The 20,879-nt window shown below is 45.7% G+C and overlaps 1 protein-coding gene across 1 annotated transcript in view; it reads left to right on the top strand.

Moving 5' to 3' along the window:
• Window positions 1–8,649: 8,649 nt before the first annotated feature.
• Dscam (DS cell adhesion molecule) overlaps window positions 8,650–20,879 on the top strand; it is a 342,911-nt gene continuing 330,681 nt past the window's right edge. The window contains exons 1-3 of the mRNA XM_090331431.1: window positions 8,650–8,653; window positions 9,416–9,733; window positions 14,069–14,215. Coding sequence (XP_090187557.1) covers window positions 8,650–8,653; window positions 9,416–9,733; window positions 14,069–14,215 — 469 coding nt within the window. The remainder of the gene's footprint in view (window positions 8,654–9,415; window positions 9,734–14,068; window positions 14,216–20,879) is intronic.

The raw sequence follows: 20,879 nt of genomic DNA, 5'->3' as shown, positions 1-20,879 counted from the left end.
GGGTAGATAGCTGGAGGGCCTTTGCTGGTACAGCCTGAGCTGCTCATGACATAGGCCCAGGGTTATTCAAGATGTGACTAGTTGCCTAGAGAATGTTCGAGATTCACGCTGTTACGAATGCTAATAGCAGGGAGACTATGATTCTTCTCTCTGTAAAGAGGTTTCTGTGACTCAGCGAATCCACACTCCTGTGACAAGCAAACTGTCAACATTAATGAATTCTAGCTGAGATTTAGTTCCCATGGGGAAACTTCGGACTGTACTGGTCAATTAGCATTCATGCCACCATGCCCTTGAACATGCTACTTTCATCACTGGTTGGGTTTAGGGGATGTCTTGAGAGGAATCCACTCTGAAAATCATATTTTTTGGTTTGGTAGTTTCCATACTTAATCAAAATGGAAACAAATTCTGAGGAGTATGCATAGGCAGGTGATGAGAATTTTGGAGAATAAGAAAAAGATACAGGAAATCAATGCTGTCACCAAAGATGTTTAAGCATCTGCTTGCATTTGCTCTGCATAAGGACAGGTGGCTGAGCACACACCCATCCACAGGTAAGGGACTGTGGAGAGAGGAGAGAAAGGCTCCATACATAAGGCCTTAGAATGAGCTCTGAGAAACATAGTGGATTCACCACGTCCCTTTTATGCAGCCCTCACATCTTTATTCTGCAGCCATGGAGAGAGGAATCCAGGGTGGGTATCGTGGGGGTTTGGACATTGAAGGACTGGGACACATACTTCTGCCACCTCCTTTCTGAGGCAGAGCACAGGGTTTACCCCTCATTGACAGAGTCTGAGGCTTCACGAATAGTCATGGCTTTGTGGACCCATTCCATTCTTCACTAAGGAAGCAAACATTTCTGTCATCTTCCAGTGCTAACATAGAATAAGCCATGCTAGTTGTCCCTCGAGGTGTTTGAGCATCAACATGAGGTTTTCTGTATTGAATACTCAGCGTACTCTTGGTACATGGTGCATATTCAATAAATGCTAGCTCCTCAGCCATGCCAGAACCAAAAGTGATAGTAACAGCCGTAACCTACATTTTCAGACATTGGAGTGGAATTGTGATTTAAGGTTCTCATAAGAAGATGTGCTTGTCTAGGTACACTGTGTATTTCTTGAAGCTCATTCCAAAGCCTTATAAAGTTTAATAATGCACTTGGTGATACTTTCTTGATGTAAATGAAGCTAGCTAACCATATAAGTAGAGATTAAAGTAGTATCGCAAGTAGCTGTACATTTGTTTGCCTTTGTGCATGGGGAATCTTGGGTGATCAATTCCCCGACTTTCCATGTTCCCACACTCTCTCCTAGCACACAGCCTAAAAGTAAACACCCGGGAGTCTCAACGAGATACAAGTGGGTGAAATTCTCTGCACAGGTAAAATTCTTTATAAATGCAGAGGCATAGGGATGAATCACTTATGCTGGAAAAACAGTGCCCACGATCTATCACTGAGAGTTATTCATTTGCCATTGAATCTAGTCCAACAGTTGAAGAGCAAAGAAGTCTAGGTTGAAATGCTTGTGTATAGCAAGAAAATGCTTTCATATGGTTAAGGGGATAAAATCTACCCCGAATGGCTACTATTTCAGAACTAAATGACCTTTTCAGACATTGGTGCAGAATTGTGATTTAAGGTTCTCATAAGAGGGGTGGGAAGAGGGGCATGTGTGGAGATACAATATAAACAAATGAAATAGGTGAGCATGTCGCAGTGCATTCACTGCAAGGGGAAGGGCTGCAGGTGGCTGCGTTTAGGGGGTGGAGGGCGTGGAGACATAGATAACCAGGACATCCTTAGGGAAGAGGCCGCAGCAAGTACTTAACTGACCAGAAGAGGGAAGGGATGGGGACCTGGCTGGAATGGACAGCAAAGGCAAGGAAGCAGAAGATGGCATCCGAGCAGGAGCAGAAGGGAAGACGCTGTGGAAAGACTGACTTTTACCACAGGGGAGGTAGAGGCTGCCCCACTGGCCCAGCAGCTGGGACAGAGGATGTGGTGGGGAGAGAGGTGGAGGCAGAGGGGCTGGTTGAACTCCACTCTGCTGATCCGGGAGCAGAGAGCTGGCAGACGGAGGGTGAGCTGCAGATTCCGGGAGTATCTGGATGGTGAGTCAGCTCCTAGATTCTTTGGTACAATGCCATCAGGGAACCCCCCTGTCCTGAACTTTAGGATTGGAAGGCTTTGACTCTTAGTAAAACCGGGGACTTTTATGGACAATCGTTTTGCATGCTCTTCTGATCGCTTTCTCAAGTGTCAGCAATTGGGTGAGACTCATACGCAGACGTTGAGGGGAGCAGAGAGCTTCTTGGATGTAATATTTTAAGACTGCCAGATCACAGAAGGGGAATAAAATGAAGTGGGACAGAAGATGTGACACATTGCTGGAAGTTCCGCTCCATGAGATGCTAAGTGTTTAGGTGGCACAGCGAGCCAGTGGCGCTGGGATTTCCCCATCCCTGTCCCCTGCAGGCCCCGGGCTCTCTGTTGGCTGTTGTAGGGTGGGACCCAGACTTCATGGTCCATCCTCGCAGAGCATTGCTCTGCATAGGGCGGTGGGCGAGGCTGCTTCTGAGTTTCTAACATGGTGGTGGGACAAAAGCAGGAGGAAAAAAGCACATTCCCTTGTAGGCATGGCTTCATCTGCTTTCTTCTTCCAACGTTCAGCCAAGGGGTTCACATTCACCGAGGGCAGAGACATGTTTCCAGGTCTGGATGTGGACTTCACATACTTCTATGAGCAGTGCAGTTCCAGTCCTGCCTCTCTTGCCTGTGGGTTGATGGTGCTGTTTGGTGCTGAATTGGGATTTGGGGTTTCCATGACAATGGCTGTGTGGATTAGAACTGTAGCTGAGCCACACGCCAGCACAAGCATTTCTGCGTGTGTTACACTAGCACTTTTCCACAGGGTTAAGGAGTCATCCTTTGCTGTTACAGTTCTCACTGTGTGTGTGTGTGTGTGTGTGTGTGTGTGTACGATTCACCTCCCAGATTCACCAGTGATATCCACCCACCTCATTATACATGTACACACACGCCCCACACTTGGAGTGTTTCATTTTTCTTTTTCATCCACGATGCTGCTCTCTGGAAGTCCCCTTCTTTTTTTTTTTGCCAGTCTTGGGGCTTGAACTCAGGGTCTGAGCACTGTCGTTGGGTTTTCTCAAGGCTCTAGCACTCTACCACTTGAGCCACAGCACCACTTCTGGCTTTTTCTATGTATGTGGTATGGAGGAATTGAACCCAGGTTTTGTGCATGCTAGGCAAGAACTCTACCACTAGGCCAAACTCCAGGCCCCTGGAAGTCCCCTTCTTGTTCCAGTCTGAACTATGTCTGCTACGTTCATCACAGTCTCCTAGAACTTACTTTTATTTCTTCCCTGAGTTGAAATCCGCTTCCTGACTGTTGTATACCATTCTGGCTAGGGTTGTTTTCTTTTTAATTTTTTTAAAAAAAATTACTTTTGTGGTACTAGGATTTGAGTTCATGATTATGTGCCTGCTCAAGACCAGTCCTTTTCAGTGCTAATTATTGTTGTTGCTGTTATTCTTGTCTTTACATAGTTGTACAAAGGGGTTATCATTGTATATGTCAATTTATGAGAACAATGCATCTTGATCAATGCCGCCTCTTTCAGCATTCTCCCTCAATGTTCCCAGTTCCATTTTCACATGTGTGCAGTGGATACGATGACCGTGTTCTACTACCCTTCCTCTCTCTGTTTGTCTATCCTCTCTCCTCCACCTCACTCTTCCCTGACACCTCCTGTGCCAACTTCCTCCTATTTGTTTTGTCAGACTGCAAGTTTGTCATTCCACAGGAGTTATACCATTGGAATCCTCCCTTGCATACAACAAACCTTTCAAAAAATGATGTTTAAGCTAGGAATAGTGGCTCATGCCTATAATCCTACCTACTCAGAAGGCTGAGATCTGAGGATCGTGGTTCAAAGCTAGCCTGGGCACTAAAGAGTGTGAGACTCTCATCTCCACCTGAAGTGGTGCTGTGGCTCAAGGGGTAAGGTGGTAGCCTTGAGCTGAAGAGCTCAGGCCCAGGCCCAGAGTTCAAGTCCCACGACCAACCAAAAAAAAATGATGCTCAGTATTGGTTATTTTTAGATAGAGTCCCACTTCTCTTGGGCATGTGCTTGGATCACAATCTGACTCTTTTAGGGTTCCCATTGTAGCTGGAGTGACTGGCCTGCCTCACTCCCATGGGCTGAGATGGGGTCCCCAGAACTTTTCTGCCTAAGCTGACCTTGAACTACAACCATCCTGTTATTATCCTCCCCAAGTACCTATGAGTACAGAGCCTGCCTTGCTTTGTGCTTTTCATATCTTTTCTAGTAGCTTTTGTAAAAAAAAATAATGGTTTACAAGTGGTAACATTTTTACTCTTTATTTATTTATTTTTTATTTATTTTAATTTTTGTCAGTTATGAGTTATGAACTCAGGGCCTGGGCATTGTCCCTGAGGCTATGGCTCATGTTGAGTTACAGAGCCACTTCCAGTTTCCTGGTTGTTAATTGGAGATGAGTCTCACGGTCTTCCATGCCCGGGCTGCCTCTGAACCACGTTTACAGGATTGAGCCATCGATGCCTGGCTAAGCATTTTTAATTGTATGTTATCTACAAATATTTTCATCCCGTTGATTGAGACTTTGGGAGGAAGAATTGTCAGTCAGTCCTATGCCTTTCTGAAAAAGGAGACCCAACAAGGCGAAAAGGCAAGCCTGGCCTCTTACACTTCCTGGGTTCGAACCCTTCAGAGATTTTTGATTAAAGGGGATCACCTGAATGATGGTACCTTTATCCCTCAACAGAGGTCTGGCCATAACCTTACTTCAAGGTGAGTGATGGTGGCCTAGGTACCCATTCTTCCAACTCTTCACACCCTTGAGCAATTGATTCTACTTTCCTGTTCTATATGAACAAATGCATGCTGGTCTCCTTGTATCTGCTTTCTTCAGCATTGTGTGTAAGGGACTGTCACTTGAGCTCAGTGGTGCAGTCCTTGCCTATCATGCAAAAGCCCCGCCCCCCAGAAAGACAGGACTGAAACTAAAGCCAAATGAGCAAAAGTTCCTCATGATGTGTAATTGGCTAAGATTTTTGTTCATAATTATAGATTGTCCATTCTTATTGTTTTATACCAAATGGATGTCCTAAGATATCACATCATCTTTTACACTATTGATTTAGTAAGTGGTACTGTTCACTTTGTAAATCCCAAACAGCTGTTTCTGTAGGCGGTCCAGGGCATGGATCTTGGCGGGTAACTGCCAGCATTTCTGTTGGAGGGCTCTCTTCAGGGGAATTCTTGAATCATGAGTGTACTGTGTGCAGCTGTATGATTTTGTCGTTTGTAACTTTCCATGCAGGGTTGGGTGCTGGCTGGGGCACAGGTTGGGGCACAGGGTGAGGTGTGGAGTGGGGTGAAGGGTAGAGAGTGGGGTTTCTGTTGTTCCCCATTGTAGACCCCTGAGTTCTCTTGTGTTTTGTGTTCACACATTAGTTCTGACAGGCCCCCTGGGGTTGCACTGGGCTTTTCACTCATACTGTCCTGAGGAGAGGTCACCGGGCACTTCTTCATGGCTTGGTGGCCTTTTATACAGTGGCCTTTGTGAAGGACTGCTCAAGTCTTTGTTTTCTTTGGATTATCTTGTTCTATAGACATGTGGGAATTGATCGAGTACTTTGAGTGCAAATCCTTTGCCAGATACTCACTTCTCCTTTTTTAAATCTTGGCTTTCCCTGGGGGTCTGTCACTGACTTTTGGCTCTTCTTCTTCTTTGCATTTGTCTGGGGACATCTCGCGTGAGGATGAGCTTTGGATTCCCCGACTAGGGAATCGTCTCCTGGAGTTTCAGGGTCCTTGTTTCAGCAGGTGAACAGTGTCCTGGGGCAGCAGGCACTGCCCTGATCCTTGGTGAGACTGGTAGCATTGCATCCACCCCGCCAGCTCTGCTCTGAAAGGAGCCTTCGTTCACGAGGCACTCGCACAGCTAGGTGTACAAATGGTTATGCTCTCCTCATTCTGAATTTCCCCCTTCCCCGTTGTGAACCCGCTCATGAGCCCTGGTGGGGACCTGTGGGAACCATCTGTATGACCTGCATTTCCTCTCTTCCTTCACAACACAGCCGTCTAGTAAGACTTCTGGCTTCTAGTTCTCAATCCATATCAACCAGAGTTTACTTTCCAAGTCCCGGATCAGGGAAATTGTTGTTTCTTTAGACACCTTTCGTGAGATATGATTATACTATCATAACCCCAGTTCACATGTGTAATTCAGTGACTTTAGCTTAAAAACAAGGTCCAATTTTAGAACAGAGCTTGCTTGTACCCTTTAGCTCTTACACTAGCCAAGGTCGTCTAATTGTAGCACATTCCTTTGCATGGCTCAGTAGTATTCCATTGCATGAATGAATGCCATTTTGTCAGTCTCTTCTTGGGTCATGGACACGTGGCTTGTGTTCACATTTGACTGTTACAAATAATGAAGCTTGAAGCATTTGTAGACATGATTTTGCGTGAAAAAGTGTTTTCATTTTTCTTGGATGTGTGCCTTGTGGTGAAGCTCCACTATTGCTTACTGGAGGGACCACGTGCCTCTGCCCTAGCATCTGATATCCCTTACAATCTAGACGCTATGCCGTGCCTGCAGTGTGAGCTTCCAGAGGCCAGGGATCCCTGGTGTGTTCCAGGGTCTTTGCAGATGGTGCCAGGTACTCCCTAGGTACCAAGTGAGCTATTTATAGGAAAAACGAGTGCATGCCCGTGACTGCCTCTCCAACATCAGTTTCCACTCTCAGTCGTGTTCTACAGCTGCTGTCACAGATGCCCTCGCCCCTTTCACCATGGGTTATGAGAACTGGATGTTGTAATACTTGTCACACATTTCCCAGAGTGTTGTACTCTTCCCTATGGGAAGTTTTTCCATCTTCCCTGGGCTGGGTAACTCTCTCCATCCCTCAAGTTCCTGTGGCATTTTGAAGAATTTTGACACACCATTTACAATTGGAATTAGAACTGATCAGAATAAGAATTAGAATTATCTGTACTTGATCAGAGTACCCTCAGACTAAGATGGACTGGGGGGGCAATGCCAGGGTCTTTTCCAAGGTGCTACCCAAAGCCTGGCATTCAGTGAGTACCCAGTAAAGGTTTCAGGACAGAAATGGCAGTCGTTTGCTGTGGAGTTCTTTCATGTGGTTTTATCCAGCTTTGTCTGAGTGCTAAGGAAAGGTAAAGCACAGCCATGTCTGCTTCTGGATGGATCACAGTCCCAGGGGCCTTGGTTGGAGCATCTGTTCTAACAGAATGAGGCATCAAGAAGTCTGCGCTGCATGGAACAACCTTTCAAAGCCTTCCCTCTGGTTGTGTGGCACTGGTACCCAATATTTAGTCCTGTGGGTCTCATGTGACCTCATGTTAACTGTTTCACTGAGCTTTCTGTTATGGGCCTCAGTCACTTCCAAGGAACAACTTCTGGCCCGCATAATTCCCATCGAGGTTGCTTAAGACCTTGAAGGAAGGAGCCAGGGCTCCTGGGTGGAAGAAGCTCCTGTCACTCTGGAAAATGCAGAGATTGTTTAGGCAGCTGGGTGATCCCACAAATGAAAGAAACAAAAGCGCAGACGGTCTTTTGCCCATAGCTCTCTGATGTGTGTCTAAGAGAATGAGTTTATGTTTTATTACAAAGGCCCATGATATAAACTAGGAAGAGAAATGTAAAATAGCTTAAAAATGTAAAGAGAAGTGACAGCAATCCCCCGTAGGTTACTTATCTCTTTAGTAGGATTGAACATTTTATTTATCATTTTTCCTGCAGTCATTTTCATGATTTCAAAAGCAGGTTCCTGGAATGTGGTCACCAGTTTTAAAAAGCTTTACATTTAGTTGAACCATATAGTTGACCCACATTTCTTATGTATCTTCACTTTTTAAAAGACATTTCTGTTCTTGACAAGGCTACTTTTTAGGAGAGATAAGGCTAAATTTGCATACAACCAAATTTTTATTTAGTTCAAAATTACACACAATTGAGTTGGCAAAAGAAGAATGTAAAAAAAATCCCAGAAATCTTTGTGGAATTAATTAGCTTTGAAGATTGACAGTTACCTCATCCCTAACAATATGTTTGGGGGTAATGTCAGATTCTTAGAAAGCTGGAATGTAAAATTACTGTGCTATCAGCATCTTTTATTTGAGTTGAAAATTACAGTATTGAACTCTTAAACTTGGTGCTGCTCAGAACTGATTTCTTAGCTAGCAATAATTTCATATTCTTACTTAAGAAACTTTGCTAAAGGCATTAGTCATATTGAAGAGAGAAAACTACAAAACAATGACTGTGTGATGAACCCTTTCCTTTCTCTTCTCTCTGGAGACGGTCTGTCACTTTTATGAGATGTGTTTTCCTCCACCGTCTTTGAGTGAATGATAGATACTCTCCTTCCTGGATCAACCATGTCGGCCCTAACCCTGGTAGCCAAACCCTTGGTCATTCCCATAGCTGGGACCAAAAGAAGCTGCTAATATCTGCTTTGATATCTATATAACATCAACGAATGAAACAGAATCTAAAACCAGGGCATATTTCACGTGTGTGCATTCTAACACAGTGTAATTTACATGGGTGTGTGTGGACCAGAAGAGGAAGTATAAAGACCAGTAGAGTATGATCAAAGAATATTATACTCACATATGGAAATAGTCACAATGAAACACTCTACAACTAGTGTGCTAATAAAAATGTGGGGAAAAAAAGATAGGTGGCCTGGCAAAATTGAGTAATGGCTTTACCAAATTCCCTTGATTTACTAGTGGTTGCAACAGCAAATGCATTGTGGGCCCTTAAGTTCTGTGTTTTTCTGACAACCTGTGGCACGTTTACCTTTTCTGATGCTGTACATAGGGTCTTCAGTTTTCTATTTTATTATTTTTCTTAAGAAGGGGTGAATTCCATTTCATGGCGGGTTCCTGTGTATCTGGCAACCCGAGCCTCAGATACCAGTAACCGCTCAGTTGGCTGCTGCCCTTGCTGCAGTTGGCCATTCTTGGCTGCAAAGCTTCAGGAAATAGCACGAGCTCAGGCTCTGGCCTCCATGTGCAGCAGGATATAGAATAGAGGATCCAGTTTTGATCTGTACCACGGGGACCACAGAGGGAATAAGGCTAAGGTTCTTCAGTTCTACAAGAACCTACCCGATTGTGCACAAAAGTATAAAACGCCACTCCTGCCTTATTTTGCTGTAGCAGCCTCTCCATGCAACTCTCAGTTCTTTAGGTTGAGTTGAGCCTTGTGGTTACTCTGCAGAGTGACCATCAAAGGCCAGCCGACGGAGCTGCTGGCCGTGTGCAATGCGCCACTGACCGCCTGTTCTGTTATCTCTTGCAGTTTTCACTGAAGAAGCTCACTCCAGCCTCTACTTTGTCAATGCATCTCTGCAAGAGGTAGTGTTTGCCAGTACCTCGGGGACGCTGGTGCCCTGTCCGGCTGCAGGCGTCCCTCCTGTGACTCTCAGATGGTACCTAGCCACAGGCGAGGAAATCTACGATGTCCCCGGGATCCGCCACGTCCACCCCAACGGCACTCTCCAGATTTTCCCCTTCCCTCCCTCAAGCTTCAGTACCTTAATCCATGATAATACCTACTATTGCACAGCTGAAAACCCTTCAGGGAAAATTAGAAGTCAGGATGTCCACATCAAGGCTGGTGAGTACAGCTAGCTCCCCTGGGGCCTGGCGACCTTGGTGCCTGTCCCTGGGTGGGTGGGGGGAGGACAGTGGGAAACAAAATGCTGCAAAGGTTAAGAGTCACGGGTTTTGTCTGACACCTCCCATCAGTTCTCCATGACTCTGAGCATTTCTTCACTAGATCTCGAGGGTCTTGTCACATGGGAACTGGCTTGAAAGTCGCTATGAAATCTCCTTGCCGTCTCGTGTTGTGGCTAACTGAGGTGTGGACTCCCATTGTCTTTGTGTTTTCTCTTTTCCCACATTCCCTCCCTTCCACTCTGCCATCAGAGAGGACGTAGAAAGGAGGGGAAATGAAAGACAGATATTTCTCAGTGCAGACTAGAATAGAGAGATTAGTCTCATTTGCTTGCTTTCCCAGTGAAAGAAAAAGGCTGGCTTAATGCTTTGGACTGTGTCACATGTTGCTGAAATATGTTCTTTATAACAACATATTGTGACTTTAAGATCATCACTGCTACGAGTCAATTGGGAAACACAGCCTGAGATGTGCAGACATCAGAGGCTTTGTACATAGGACATATTGTGTCCTTCTGTAGATCCGACAAAGCCCTGCAAAACAAACTCCCAGCCAGACTCCTGTTAGCAAACAGCATTCTAATTTTTTTCCAGCCTACCACTGAAACACCGGGGTAGCTTGGTACAGTGGAACCACAAAGCAGAAGAAGGGGTCTTGGGCTGGCATCTCACATGCCAGGTAGCGGGGGAAACTCAATGATAATTTCCGCAGCTGTGAGGAGGGCCTGGGGAAGCCAGGAGGATGGAAGCACAACAGTGAGATTGTTCCCAAGTTCCTGCACATGATCTCTTTGATGTAAGCAATCAAACATTAGACTGTGACTCACTCTGCCAGCTAGTCATTTTCGCAATGATATTTTGATCTCCATGACATACTCATGAATTCCAAAATCTGCACAAGAATGCACTTAAGAAAGACGAAGGAAGACTGGCTTTAATGAATGGAAATTTGATATGTCAAATCATTAAAATAAAGCAAATGAAGTTTGTATAGGGACCTCCAAGCCTGACAAACACAGAGATACAGTGAATGCTTTTGACTTGGCAGACTGAGTGTTTTAATGATGTGTTACAAGAACGTATTTATAGTCTACAAAGCTCCACTCTTACAGAAACCTGGAATTTCAGACAGCTCTGTGAGATAATCCGTGATTTCCATCTTAGGTTGCTGTCAGGCAAAGGCATTCCAGGTTCACTTCAGATTAAACAGCTGTTTTTCTGGTTTCCTCATAGAGTTGGTTGATTTGGCATGAGACTGGAAGCGGGCTTGGGGTGGAATGGAAGGTGCATCTTATAGCACCTGCTCCTCCTTGCCTAACTATGGGATTGGGGTTTCTGTGCTTGTGTCTGAGACCCTGTTAAATATGGCTCCTGCCTGCTCTGAGGTGTCTGCTTGAGCATATACAATGGACCATCGGGATGACCGAGTGATACGTAGTCTCCCTCATGTTGCTTATTCTGAATGTATTTAAGTTGTAATGTTGGTGTTGGATGTCCACCCCTAGGCTTTGCTTGTGCTAAGCATTTGCTGTGGTGCTGAGTTACATTCCCAGCTCCACACCCATCTTTGGGTGGTTTATGGGCTTCACCTGTGTGCAGATGCTAGGCAGAACTGGATGGGCATCCAGAAGACCAGATGAGGCCCACATGGCCTCCTCCTGAAAGTCAGGTGTAGGGTAACGAGGTGACCGATGACTGGCTCCGTTTTACTGCCTGGTGCCTCTGGACAGAGGACACAAAACTTGGTTCATGAGTTGGCACAGCAGTCCTGTTCATTCACAGTTGCACAGGTCTGGTAACAAAGATGTCCTTCCCTGTGGGCATCAGAAATGATGGAAGGTGTGATTGGTAGAATGATAGTGAGGAGCTGTTAGGAATGAGGATATGAGCTGGGTGCCAGGGGCTCCTACCTGTGATCTTAGCTCCTTAGGAGGCTGAGGTCTGAGGATGGCTGTTCAAAGCCAGCCCAAGTAGGAGAGTGTGTGAAAGTCTTATTACCAGAAGTGTTGCTGTGACTCAAGTGATAGAGTGCCAGCTTTGAGCAGAAGACTCTCAGGGGCAGTGCGTAGGCCAGGAGTTCAAGACCCAGGACTGGAAGACACACAAAAATGTGAGCATATGCCAAGACATCACATACATCTTAGATGCATGGAAATTTTCTTGAGAAACACAAACTGTGAACTCACCAGACAAGAAACAGACAAGCTGAACACTCTCATATCTATTATTTTATAGATAAAAGTTTCCTCTACGGACATCCCCCGTCCTCCACCTTGAGTTCTGATAGAAAGACATTTAAGGAAGAAATAATTTTAAAAAATTCTAAACAGATTCTTCAGCATCAAAGGAAAAAGGATAGTTCCCCAAATCATTTTAGATCTGCATTGCCCTGAAAGTAAGTGGAAAAACGAAAGCATTATCAGACAGAGAAATGTCCCTTATGGGCTGGAAAGCACTGGGTCATATAGATCAAGATGCTTTGAACTTATAAACTCATTCATTGGATGGTACAATGACTTAAAGATAATAAAAAAAGAATTTACCCCCCCCCAAAAGAAGCCTCTAATAGATGCCAAAAAATGTAACAAATCTACTTGTGATAACATTCTCCCATTTCACAAACTGATACTGAACATGGAAATGTTTTCCTGTACTGCAAAGATCTTCAGCACTCTCACTGTGTGTGTGTCTACCACTTCCACTGGGCGTTGAACTAGAGGTTGCAGCCAGAGCAATATGACACGAGAAAGACATGAGCTGTATGTGGAGTGCAGAGGGAGAAGTCTGCCCATTTTATTTGTGGATGAGAATTGTGAATGCAGAATGTCTGAGGGAATCTGCCAGGCAACTGCTGGAGCCAGTAACAAACTGCAAGTGCTACCATTGTAATATTTGAGGTCAACGTGTGTGTGCAAATTCTAGACAGAAAATTTTAAAGAATACTATTTATAATAGAATGATAAAAGAATACGTATCATGGCATTTACACAGTGTTAGGGATTCACAGTCATCTAGAGGATATATATATATATTTCAATATTTTGTTGATTTTTTGTGGGTCTTGCGACTTGAATTCAGCCTGGGCACTGTCCCTGTGCTCTTCAGCTCAAGGCTACTGCCCTACCCTTGAGCCAAGCCCCACTTCTCATTTTATAGGGGTTAATTGGAGATAAGAGTCTTGGGTCCTGAATAGCTAGGATTAGAGGTGTGAGCCACCACAACCTGCTTATTTTGTTGATTTTTATCTATCCTTTTGGGACAAAGTCTCAGTATGTTGCCCAGTCTGGTTTTGAACTCTGGGCTCAAGTGCTCCTTCTGCTCTCACCTCCCAGGTACCTGGGACTTCACTCCCACACTAGTGCTTTACAGAAGACACTGGAGTCTGCTGTTCCAGGTTGGTCCCAGGACAAACCTGAGGCTCTCCATGCAGGCGAATTACAATGCATACAGCTCTTCTTTTGTGCCAGGTGTTGTTAGAAGTTCTAAGGTGATTTTTTTTAATGACTTACTGTATCGTCTGTTTTTATAGACTCCAGGGAAGTGGAGAGTGGAGAAGCAGAGTGGGCATCCTTTCCTTCTTCTCTCCCTTGGGGAACCACAGGGGGCTAAGTGCCCAGCAGACATGGCCATGCTAGGTAGCTGAAATCTGTGTCTGCTTTGCCTCTGCCCCCCGCTCCCTCGTGGTTCACCCTCTCTCCCTTCGGCCTCATCCCCTCTCCTCTGCTTTCTTCTACCCTCAACACGCTCAGCAATAAGCTGTGTCTGCTGGCTTGTCTCTTTGTGGCTTCTTTCCAATGCAAACCTTCAGCCTCAAGCCTCCCTAAGGGCTTGGTTGTTTACCTGTACAGGCGAGTACACCTCCCTCCTATCTGCATAATGGTGTTTCTGAGGTCAGACGCTTGCAAAACCCAGCTTTATTTGAAAAAATACCTGATGTAAAACAAATCGAGGCCAGGCTCAGTTGGTAGAAAGCCTGGTTAGCAAGTACGAGGCCCTGAGTTAAAACCCCAGTACTGCAAGAAGAAATGAATAAATACAAGCCACTTTCCCTTCACGATGCTTTAAAATGTTTTAAATTAAACACTTCCTCTAGCATGGGGTGTAGAGTGTTGCTAATAGAATGAATGACTACGTGGGACAGATGGAAGACAAGAAATGGTATGCTAAAACGGCATACCATTATCACACATGTTCCACACTGTGTATGCGATTGTGAGACTCTCAGCAGGAACCCACTGGCTCTGTCTTACGGGAGGCTCCTTTTCCTGCCTTGCAGTTTTACGGGAGCCCTATACAGTCCGTGTGGAGGACCAGAAAACCATGAGAGGCAATGTCGCGGTCTTCAAGTGCATTATCCCCTCCTCTGTGGAGGCCTACATCACTGTCGTCTCATGGGAGAAAGATACTGTTTCACTTGTCTCAGGTAGGCTCCGTGTCACCAGCGGGCGGGTGGGCGGGGTGTGGCCAGCTCCACCCAGGGCTGGCCTGGTCGGGTCTCCCTCTGTCTATGGGGGGATGTGAGGTGATCAGGATGCCTGATGGCCATGTGTTTATACTGGTTTTCCATGGCTCAGTTCTCGTGCATCGACGAATGGGTAAAAATCAACGACTTCTATTCTGAATGTAGCCGTTCTGTTATCCTGTTGGGGAAAATGGTGGTTTTATTTCTGCTTTTCAAAACAGACAATGAGGTGTTGTGGCTGTGAGACACAGGTGTGACTGATATTTAGAGATGAAAATGGGGAATGGCAGCTTTATTTTGGTGCACTGTGGTTCCCTTCAAATGTGTTTCATTATGTCTTTGAACCTGGACTCAAAGATTCTAGTAAGCATAGCTAGGTAGCTAAATGATAGATAGATAGATAGATAGATAGATAGATAGATAGATAGATAGATAGATAGATAGATAGATAGATAGATGACTAGTAGAGAGATAGACCTGGTAGATAGACAGGCAGATGGGAAAGTCACATGCATTAGAATAAGTTCTTAGCTTATATCTGGTTTCTAGAAATGACACAGTGAGCTATCTTCTTAAGAAATGATGGTCCCTCTGTTTCTATCAGTGTCCCCACCGACTTTTCTGTCCCTGCTGCTTTTACCTGGGACATTCTGTATAGGAACAACTCTCAGGTTTTTTCCTTGAATTATCCTCTTGAACAATGATGCTTGATGTATTAAAGAATGTATTGTCTGCTTTTGGAGAACTGTGATGAACCTAAACTGTGTTCTTATGTCTGTGACAAATAGTTGCTTTGGTTTTCATGGCTTTGGCAATAATGGATGTGTGTGTGTGTGTGTGTGTGTGTGTGTGTGTGTGTGTGTATACATGCATGCACATTTTAATGTAAGCCTTAATTAGCACCAACATGTGGTGACTCCTATAGAGAAGGTTGGATGAGTCCTTATTTTTTTTTTTTTATAATTCTCAGATTATTGGTTAGCTGGAGAGTAAAGGTTACTTTCTGTCAAGGAGCCATTTCAAATCCAATTCAAGATTGAGGTAGTTAGTCCTTAAAGGAGTGTAGAGTCCAATAGAAACTTTTAGTTTTCCTTAATATTGTCTGTACGATATTGAGCGTAATAGCCCTTTCACTTCAGTGGACAATAAAGTCTTGCTGTTATGCTGATTAATGGTCATAATTTGTCAACTTGGGGTCCTGAAAATGCTAAGTTTCAGAACAGAAATATGATTATAGTAATCAGCATAGAGATTACACTCTCCATATTATTTGCTAATTTTCATGGTTTAATTGTCTTAATCTCCCCTCTTTAGAGGGCCTTTTAGATCTCTTCCTGGCAGATGGATGCTTTGATGGCCTCCTTAGGCGGCGCTCAGTGGGAGGGGAAGGACTTCCATGCCTGCATGGCTGTTCAGTGTGTGCCTTCTCCACACTTACAGGCAGGGGATTGGCTACTTAGCCACCTGTCACACTGCATCCAGTGGAAGAAGAGCACAGCATGGGGAGACACATGTCCTCTCTGGTCTTACTGAACTTTACAAAAGCATGTCATGTGGCCACAAGGGAACTCCGTCAGGCCTGGGCCTGAAAAGAGGCGTGGACATAAGTGGAAACTCCACTGCGAGCTTTAGCCTTCCTTTCTGTAATGCGTTCCACGATGTGCATGCTCTTAAGTTCCCTGCATGTTTCCAATTAGGACTAAGTTCATGTGCAGGTTTCATCTTTTTGCAGTGGAGGTTACTAGAGTTCTTTCTCTTCCAGAGTTTGCCTAGTGAAATGGAAAGGGAATTCTAGGGGAGGTTGCTGGTAAGCAGGGCACACAGCTTGGATCCTGTTATAGGCCCTGATCCTCCACTCCTCCATGCCCTGACACTGGCTCTTGGTGACATCAGGGAGGTCACAGCATATCCCATGGCATTTCTTGTCTCACATCTGTATCTAGAAAACAAATACAGCACCAGGGTTTTGTTACCAAAGAGTCCCTCAGTAAGCAACTTGTATTTGTGTATAGGATGAGGGGGAGAGAGATTCAGCTCAGCCAGAGTCTAACAGAAGTTTAAGGAAATATAACCTTGCTGTTGAGGAGTCCAAAACTATGTGAGGATGTGCAATCAGAAGTCAGATGCCAGCCTTCTTAACATGACTTGCTATTGCTCATTGGTACAGCAGGCCCAGTGCTTAGGTAGTAAGCCTAGAAGGAGCAGAGGCCATGGCTTGGTACTAATGCCTGGTGCCTGTGCCCACCCCTGGAACATACCCAGTGTATGGAGGCAGTCACACAGTCCCAGTCAATGACAGAATGAATAGCAGCATGCCGGTTTGGCATGATTTCAGGAGAGAACTAAGGATGGGGCATGTGGGTGTCAAGGCTGTGTGGGCTGTCAGGCAGATCCTGGGCTGAGATTCTGTCCAGAGCACTGCCCCCCCGCACTGAGCTCCAGGAAGAATGCCCCAAATTCTACATGCACAGCAGATGATCTGCAAAAGGTCAAGTTGCCTCTGCTTTGTCCGAACCTGATGCCCCCAGCAACTGCTGTCTGACGAGCTTAGTTTTGCACGGGATGTGGTCAACACACACATTCCTCTCCCTGGGTCCCCAGGACAGCCCTGGATGCAGAATCTGGATAAGGAACCTGTCCCAGGAAGCCGTTCTCCTCCTCGGAGCAGCTCACTGTCAGCCACTGTCTCTCCCTGTAGAAGGATGCATGATGAACTAGACTGGACAGTTCCTGTTGTGGGGGTCTACAAAGTGGGCTGGGTTCCAACCGACAACCAGGGGCTGTTAGCAAAGGCCTTGGCTCCTGTTCAGGCTCCTGGCTGCAATCTGCTCTCAGAGGCCTGGTTTCCCTCGTAGTGCTGGAGTGCTCAGTCTTAGGGACTGGTGGAGCACAGAAGAAAAGATTACTTGTAGTAGGTGAGATTTACCTTTGTGCAAATCCTTAGACTAAGGGCTCCTTGAAGTGTTAGATAAAATAAATGGATATCCTCTGTCTTCTCCAAATTTGTTCCTTCCTTCCTTCCTTCCTTCCTTCCTTCCTTCCTTCCTTCTTTCCTACCTTCCTTCCATCTTTGTGCAAGGGCTTTAACTCATGACCTCATGCTCTCACTTAGCTTTTTGTTCAGGGCTGGTGCTTTATCATGTGAGCCATACCTACACCATCAATGTTTTGTTGGTTTGGTGGGATTTTCCTGCCCAAGCTGACTTTGAACTGTGATCCTCAGCTCTCAGCCTTCTGAGTACGTAGTATTACAATGTGAATTCCTGTATTTGGGAAAGAAAAATCCAAGAGCCTGGAAGTCAGCCCCAAGGAAGGAAAGATTCGTAACGCCTGCTGCTCTCTTTCTGCTGCCTGGACTCTTGCCCTGGGTGGAGGGTCCCCTGCCTTTGCTTGGGGGCAGAAGTGAGCAGTGGTGGGCACACACCACGCCCCCTGGTATTCCCAATCAGTGGATTGGATCTGACCCACTGCTTTCTCTCCCCTCTGAAAGAAGCCAGAACCCGAGTGTTGGGTCTGCCTCCAGCCATGGCATTGCCCTTACTTCTCTGGCTGGATGGGGTGAGGGTAAGAGAAGGGAGGACAGCATTTTGCATATCATGACTATTCTTGGAGTCCCCTAAAAAGAATAGTGTGGCTAGTCTGTGCGGTGGCTGTGGGCAAAGGCATTCCTGCTTCCTGTCCAGCTTGGGTTCTTCTATGGGCTGGGAAGGGCCTGGGGGTGGGCAACGAAAGAGCCCGGAGTCCTGCATCTGTTTCTTCTGATAAAATTGTTGAGAATCGCAGCAGGGTGTTAGCCACATTAACATCAAAGACAGCCCAAGGGTAACAGGATTTGGGAAATGGGAAACCAAAAACCCATCCCTCTCCCCGCCTGCCTGTCCAGCGGTGAGGATGGGCCCTGGAGGGGCCTTGCAGGACTCTCCTCCTGCTTGGGGCTGCAGCCTGCTCTGTGGGTGTGGTCAGGAGTGTGGCCAGCCCGTGGTAGGCCCCTCGGGTGCTCCTCCTTCCTGGGGGATCTCCCTGCTCCTCAGTTCTAGGGGCACTGAGGTCACCTGCTGCTTCCCAGGGAGCCCAGTGCCTCTGCAGGCCTCTGCACAGGCGACTCTGCCTGGGGATGCAGAGAGGACTCCAGAAGCACCAAGTGTGCTACCCTAGAACTCAATGCGTTCACCTTTTAGGAAGGGGGTAAGGGGACAGCTCCCAGATGACCCATGGAGACAATCCAGGTGGACACATGCTCATGAAGTGCCCAGAGCCAGTGTCCTGGGGTCTGTGGTCACAGGAGGGAGGGCAGGCACTGGGGACCTGGGGCAGGGAAGGGAGGGGAAGGAGGTGCTGGGGACCTGGGGGCAGGAGAGGGCAGGAGCTGGGGATCTGGGGGAGAGGGGAGCAGGAGCTGGGTACCTGGGGGGAGGGGAGGACAGGAGCTGGGGATCTGGGGGGGAGGGGAGCAGGTGCTGGGGACCTGGGGGTGGGCAGGGATGGAGAGGGCACAGCGCCCTGTATCAGGGGTCCATTGACTCTGGATGTAATGGAAGCAGCTCTGAGGATGAGCCGCCCCTTCCCGAGTCCTGGCCCTCTCTGAAAGTTTTTGACATTTAAAATGTCTCGATTACGGGGCCGGGAGTTTGGCCTAGTGGTTAAAGTGCTTGCCTAGCATGCATGAAGACCCGGGTTCGATTCCTTGGTACCACATACATAGAAAAAAGCTGGAAGTGATGCTGAGGCTCAAGTGGTAGAACTCTAGCCTTGAGAAAGTCCAAGGACAGTGCTCAGGCCCTGAGCTCAAGCCCAGGACTGGCAAAAAAAAATGTCTCGATTACTTTTATTTAAAGTGAAGCATTGCTTTAAGTGTTGCCATATATGTATGTATATATATATATATATATATATATATATATATATATATGACCCATTTAAAAAGCACACCAGTGTGAGAGATACAGAGCAGGTTTTAAACACATTTCAAGAGAATATTCTTAATACAATGGCACTGCAATGACTTCCTTATTTTGACTATTCATTTGCAAAAAACATCTTTCTATAAATGAACCCTCTTGAAAGAGACGTAATTCAGAATTTTACTTTCATGTCAACTACTTAAAACATGATTTGGTGTCAATGAGATTTGTTTATTTATGAGGAGATCATCTATATATCTACATATCTACCAATAATCATCTATCTATGATCTACATCTATATCATCTGTTTCTATTATATGTCTCTAAGTAGCATTATCTATCCACAGTAACGTTATCTAGTAGTTTCATCCATGTATTATCTACCACAAGGATAGATTATGTATTATATTTCATCTATGTATTATCAATCTATAATAATCATCTATCTGATATGTCATCTGTCTACATATTCTTGTACTACTTGGACTTTGCTAACAAGTTTCTGCAGTCTTAGTGACTTTATAAACCAGAGAGATTATTGTTCATTTCCCTGCCCCAAATGGACAATGATTCAGCCACAGTGAAGCCTGTCTTGTAGATGCGGGAGGGTTAGTTCTGGTTGCAAGGAACAACTTCCAGTTTGTCTCTTTGGGGGTAATCTCGCCCTCTTCTGGCTCCTGTTGCTGCCACCCCCTTCCTGAGCATTCCTTTGTCACCGCTGCCCCCCCACCCCACACATTCTTTTGTCCTTCAGTGCCCCGGGCACGGATCAGTGTCTTTCTCTACAATTGTACTTGCACTAGGGGGAAAAAAAACTTTTTTTTTTTTTAAATAAAAGGCCTTCATCAAGTCATTTCCAAACCACAGATGATACCAGGAAAGAAAGGCCATGCTGAGCTCCCCCCTCCCCACATAATTAGAGGGTGAAATTTTCCGTTCTCAGCATTGTTTCCCTTTGAATTGAAACCCTATCATTGAAACAGCCAAATGAACTTGCAGTTGAGGAGGCTATTTCCCAGAAGGGAGCACAACCAGGCGTCAGAGACGGGAGTGTGGCCCATGGTCCAGATGCACAAAGCCTGTTTCTATGGCTCTCATCGCCACGTGTGGCCATTTATTCTCCCAAACATTATTCCACTTGCATGTCTTTAAAAAGAAAGTATAGATTATACACACGAGAAAATGTGATGCTTGTTTCTGTATCTGCCCCACTTTACTAAACATGGTGATCTCCAGATAGTATACGGGGTGTGTAATGGAGGCCAGTGAAAATTATCAAAATGTATAGTATGTATACATGTGCACATATGAACATGTCATAGTGGAGCCCATTAAGATGTGACTTCAGTACAATACCTAGGACTCAAGATTTAACAACAACAACAACAACAAAATGTCCACATTACCACACTCTTCCTATGACTAACGGAACATCCAGTCAGTGGATCTCAGCCTTTCGGTTAATTTCTGCATCATCCGCAGACACTGCTCCACGTTACCATTTTTTCACGTCAGCCCGATAAGAAGAAAGCTGTCCATGTCATTTCCTGTGCTGTGGACTTGATCGAACTCCAGTCGTACGTGAAGGAAGTCTCCACCCTACACTGTGGGCCATGCTTCTGTTTATTTATGTATTTATATTTGTTTGTTTGTTTATATGGGGTTTGAACTTGGGGCCTGGGTCTATCCAGACCTATGCTCTTAGATCTCCCACTTGAGTCA

This window comes from Megascapheus bottae, chromosome 1 (assembly GCF_031878675.1).
Source record: "Megascapheus bottae isolate mThoBot1 chromosome 1, mThoBot2.hap1, whole genome shotgun sequence".
Classification (NCBI taxonomy): Eukaryota; Metazoa; Chordata; class Mammalia; order Rodentia; family Geomyidae; genus Megascapheus; species Megascapheus bottae.
The sequence above is the reverse complement of the archived record's forward strand: the minus strand, read 5'-3'. Positions and strand labels throughout refer to the sequence as shown.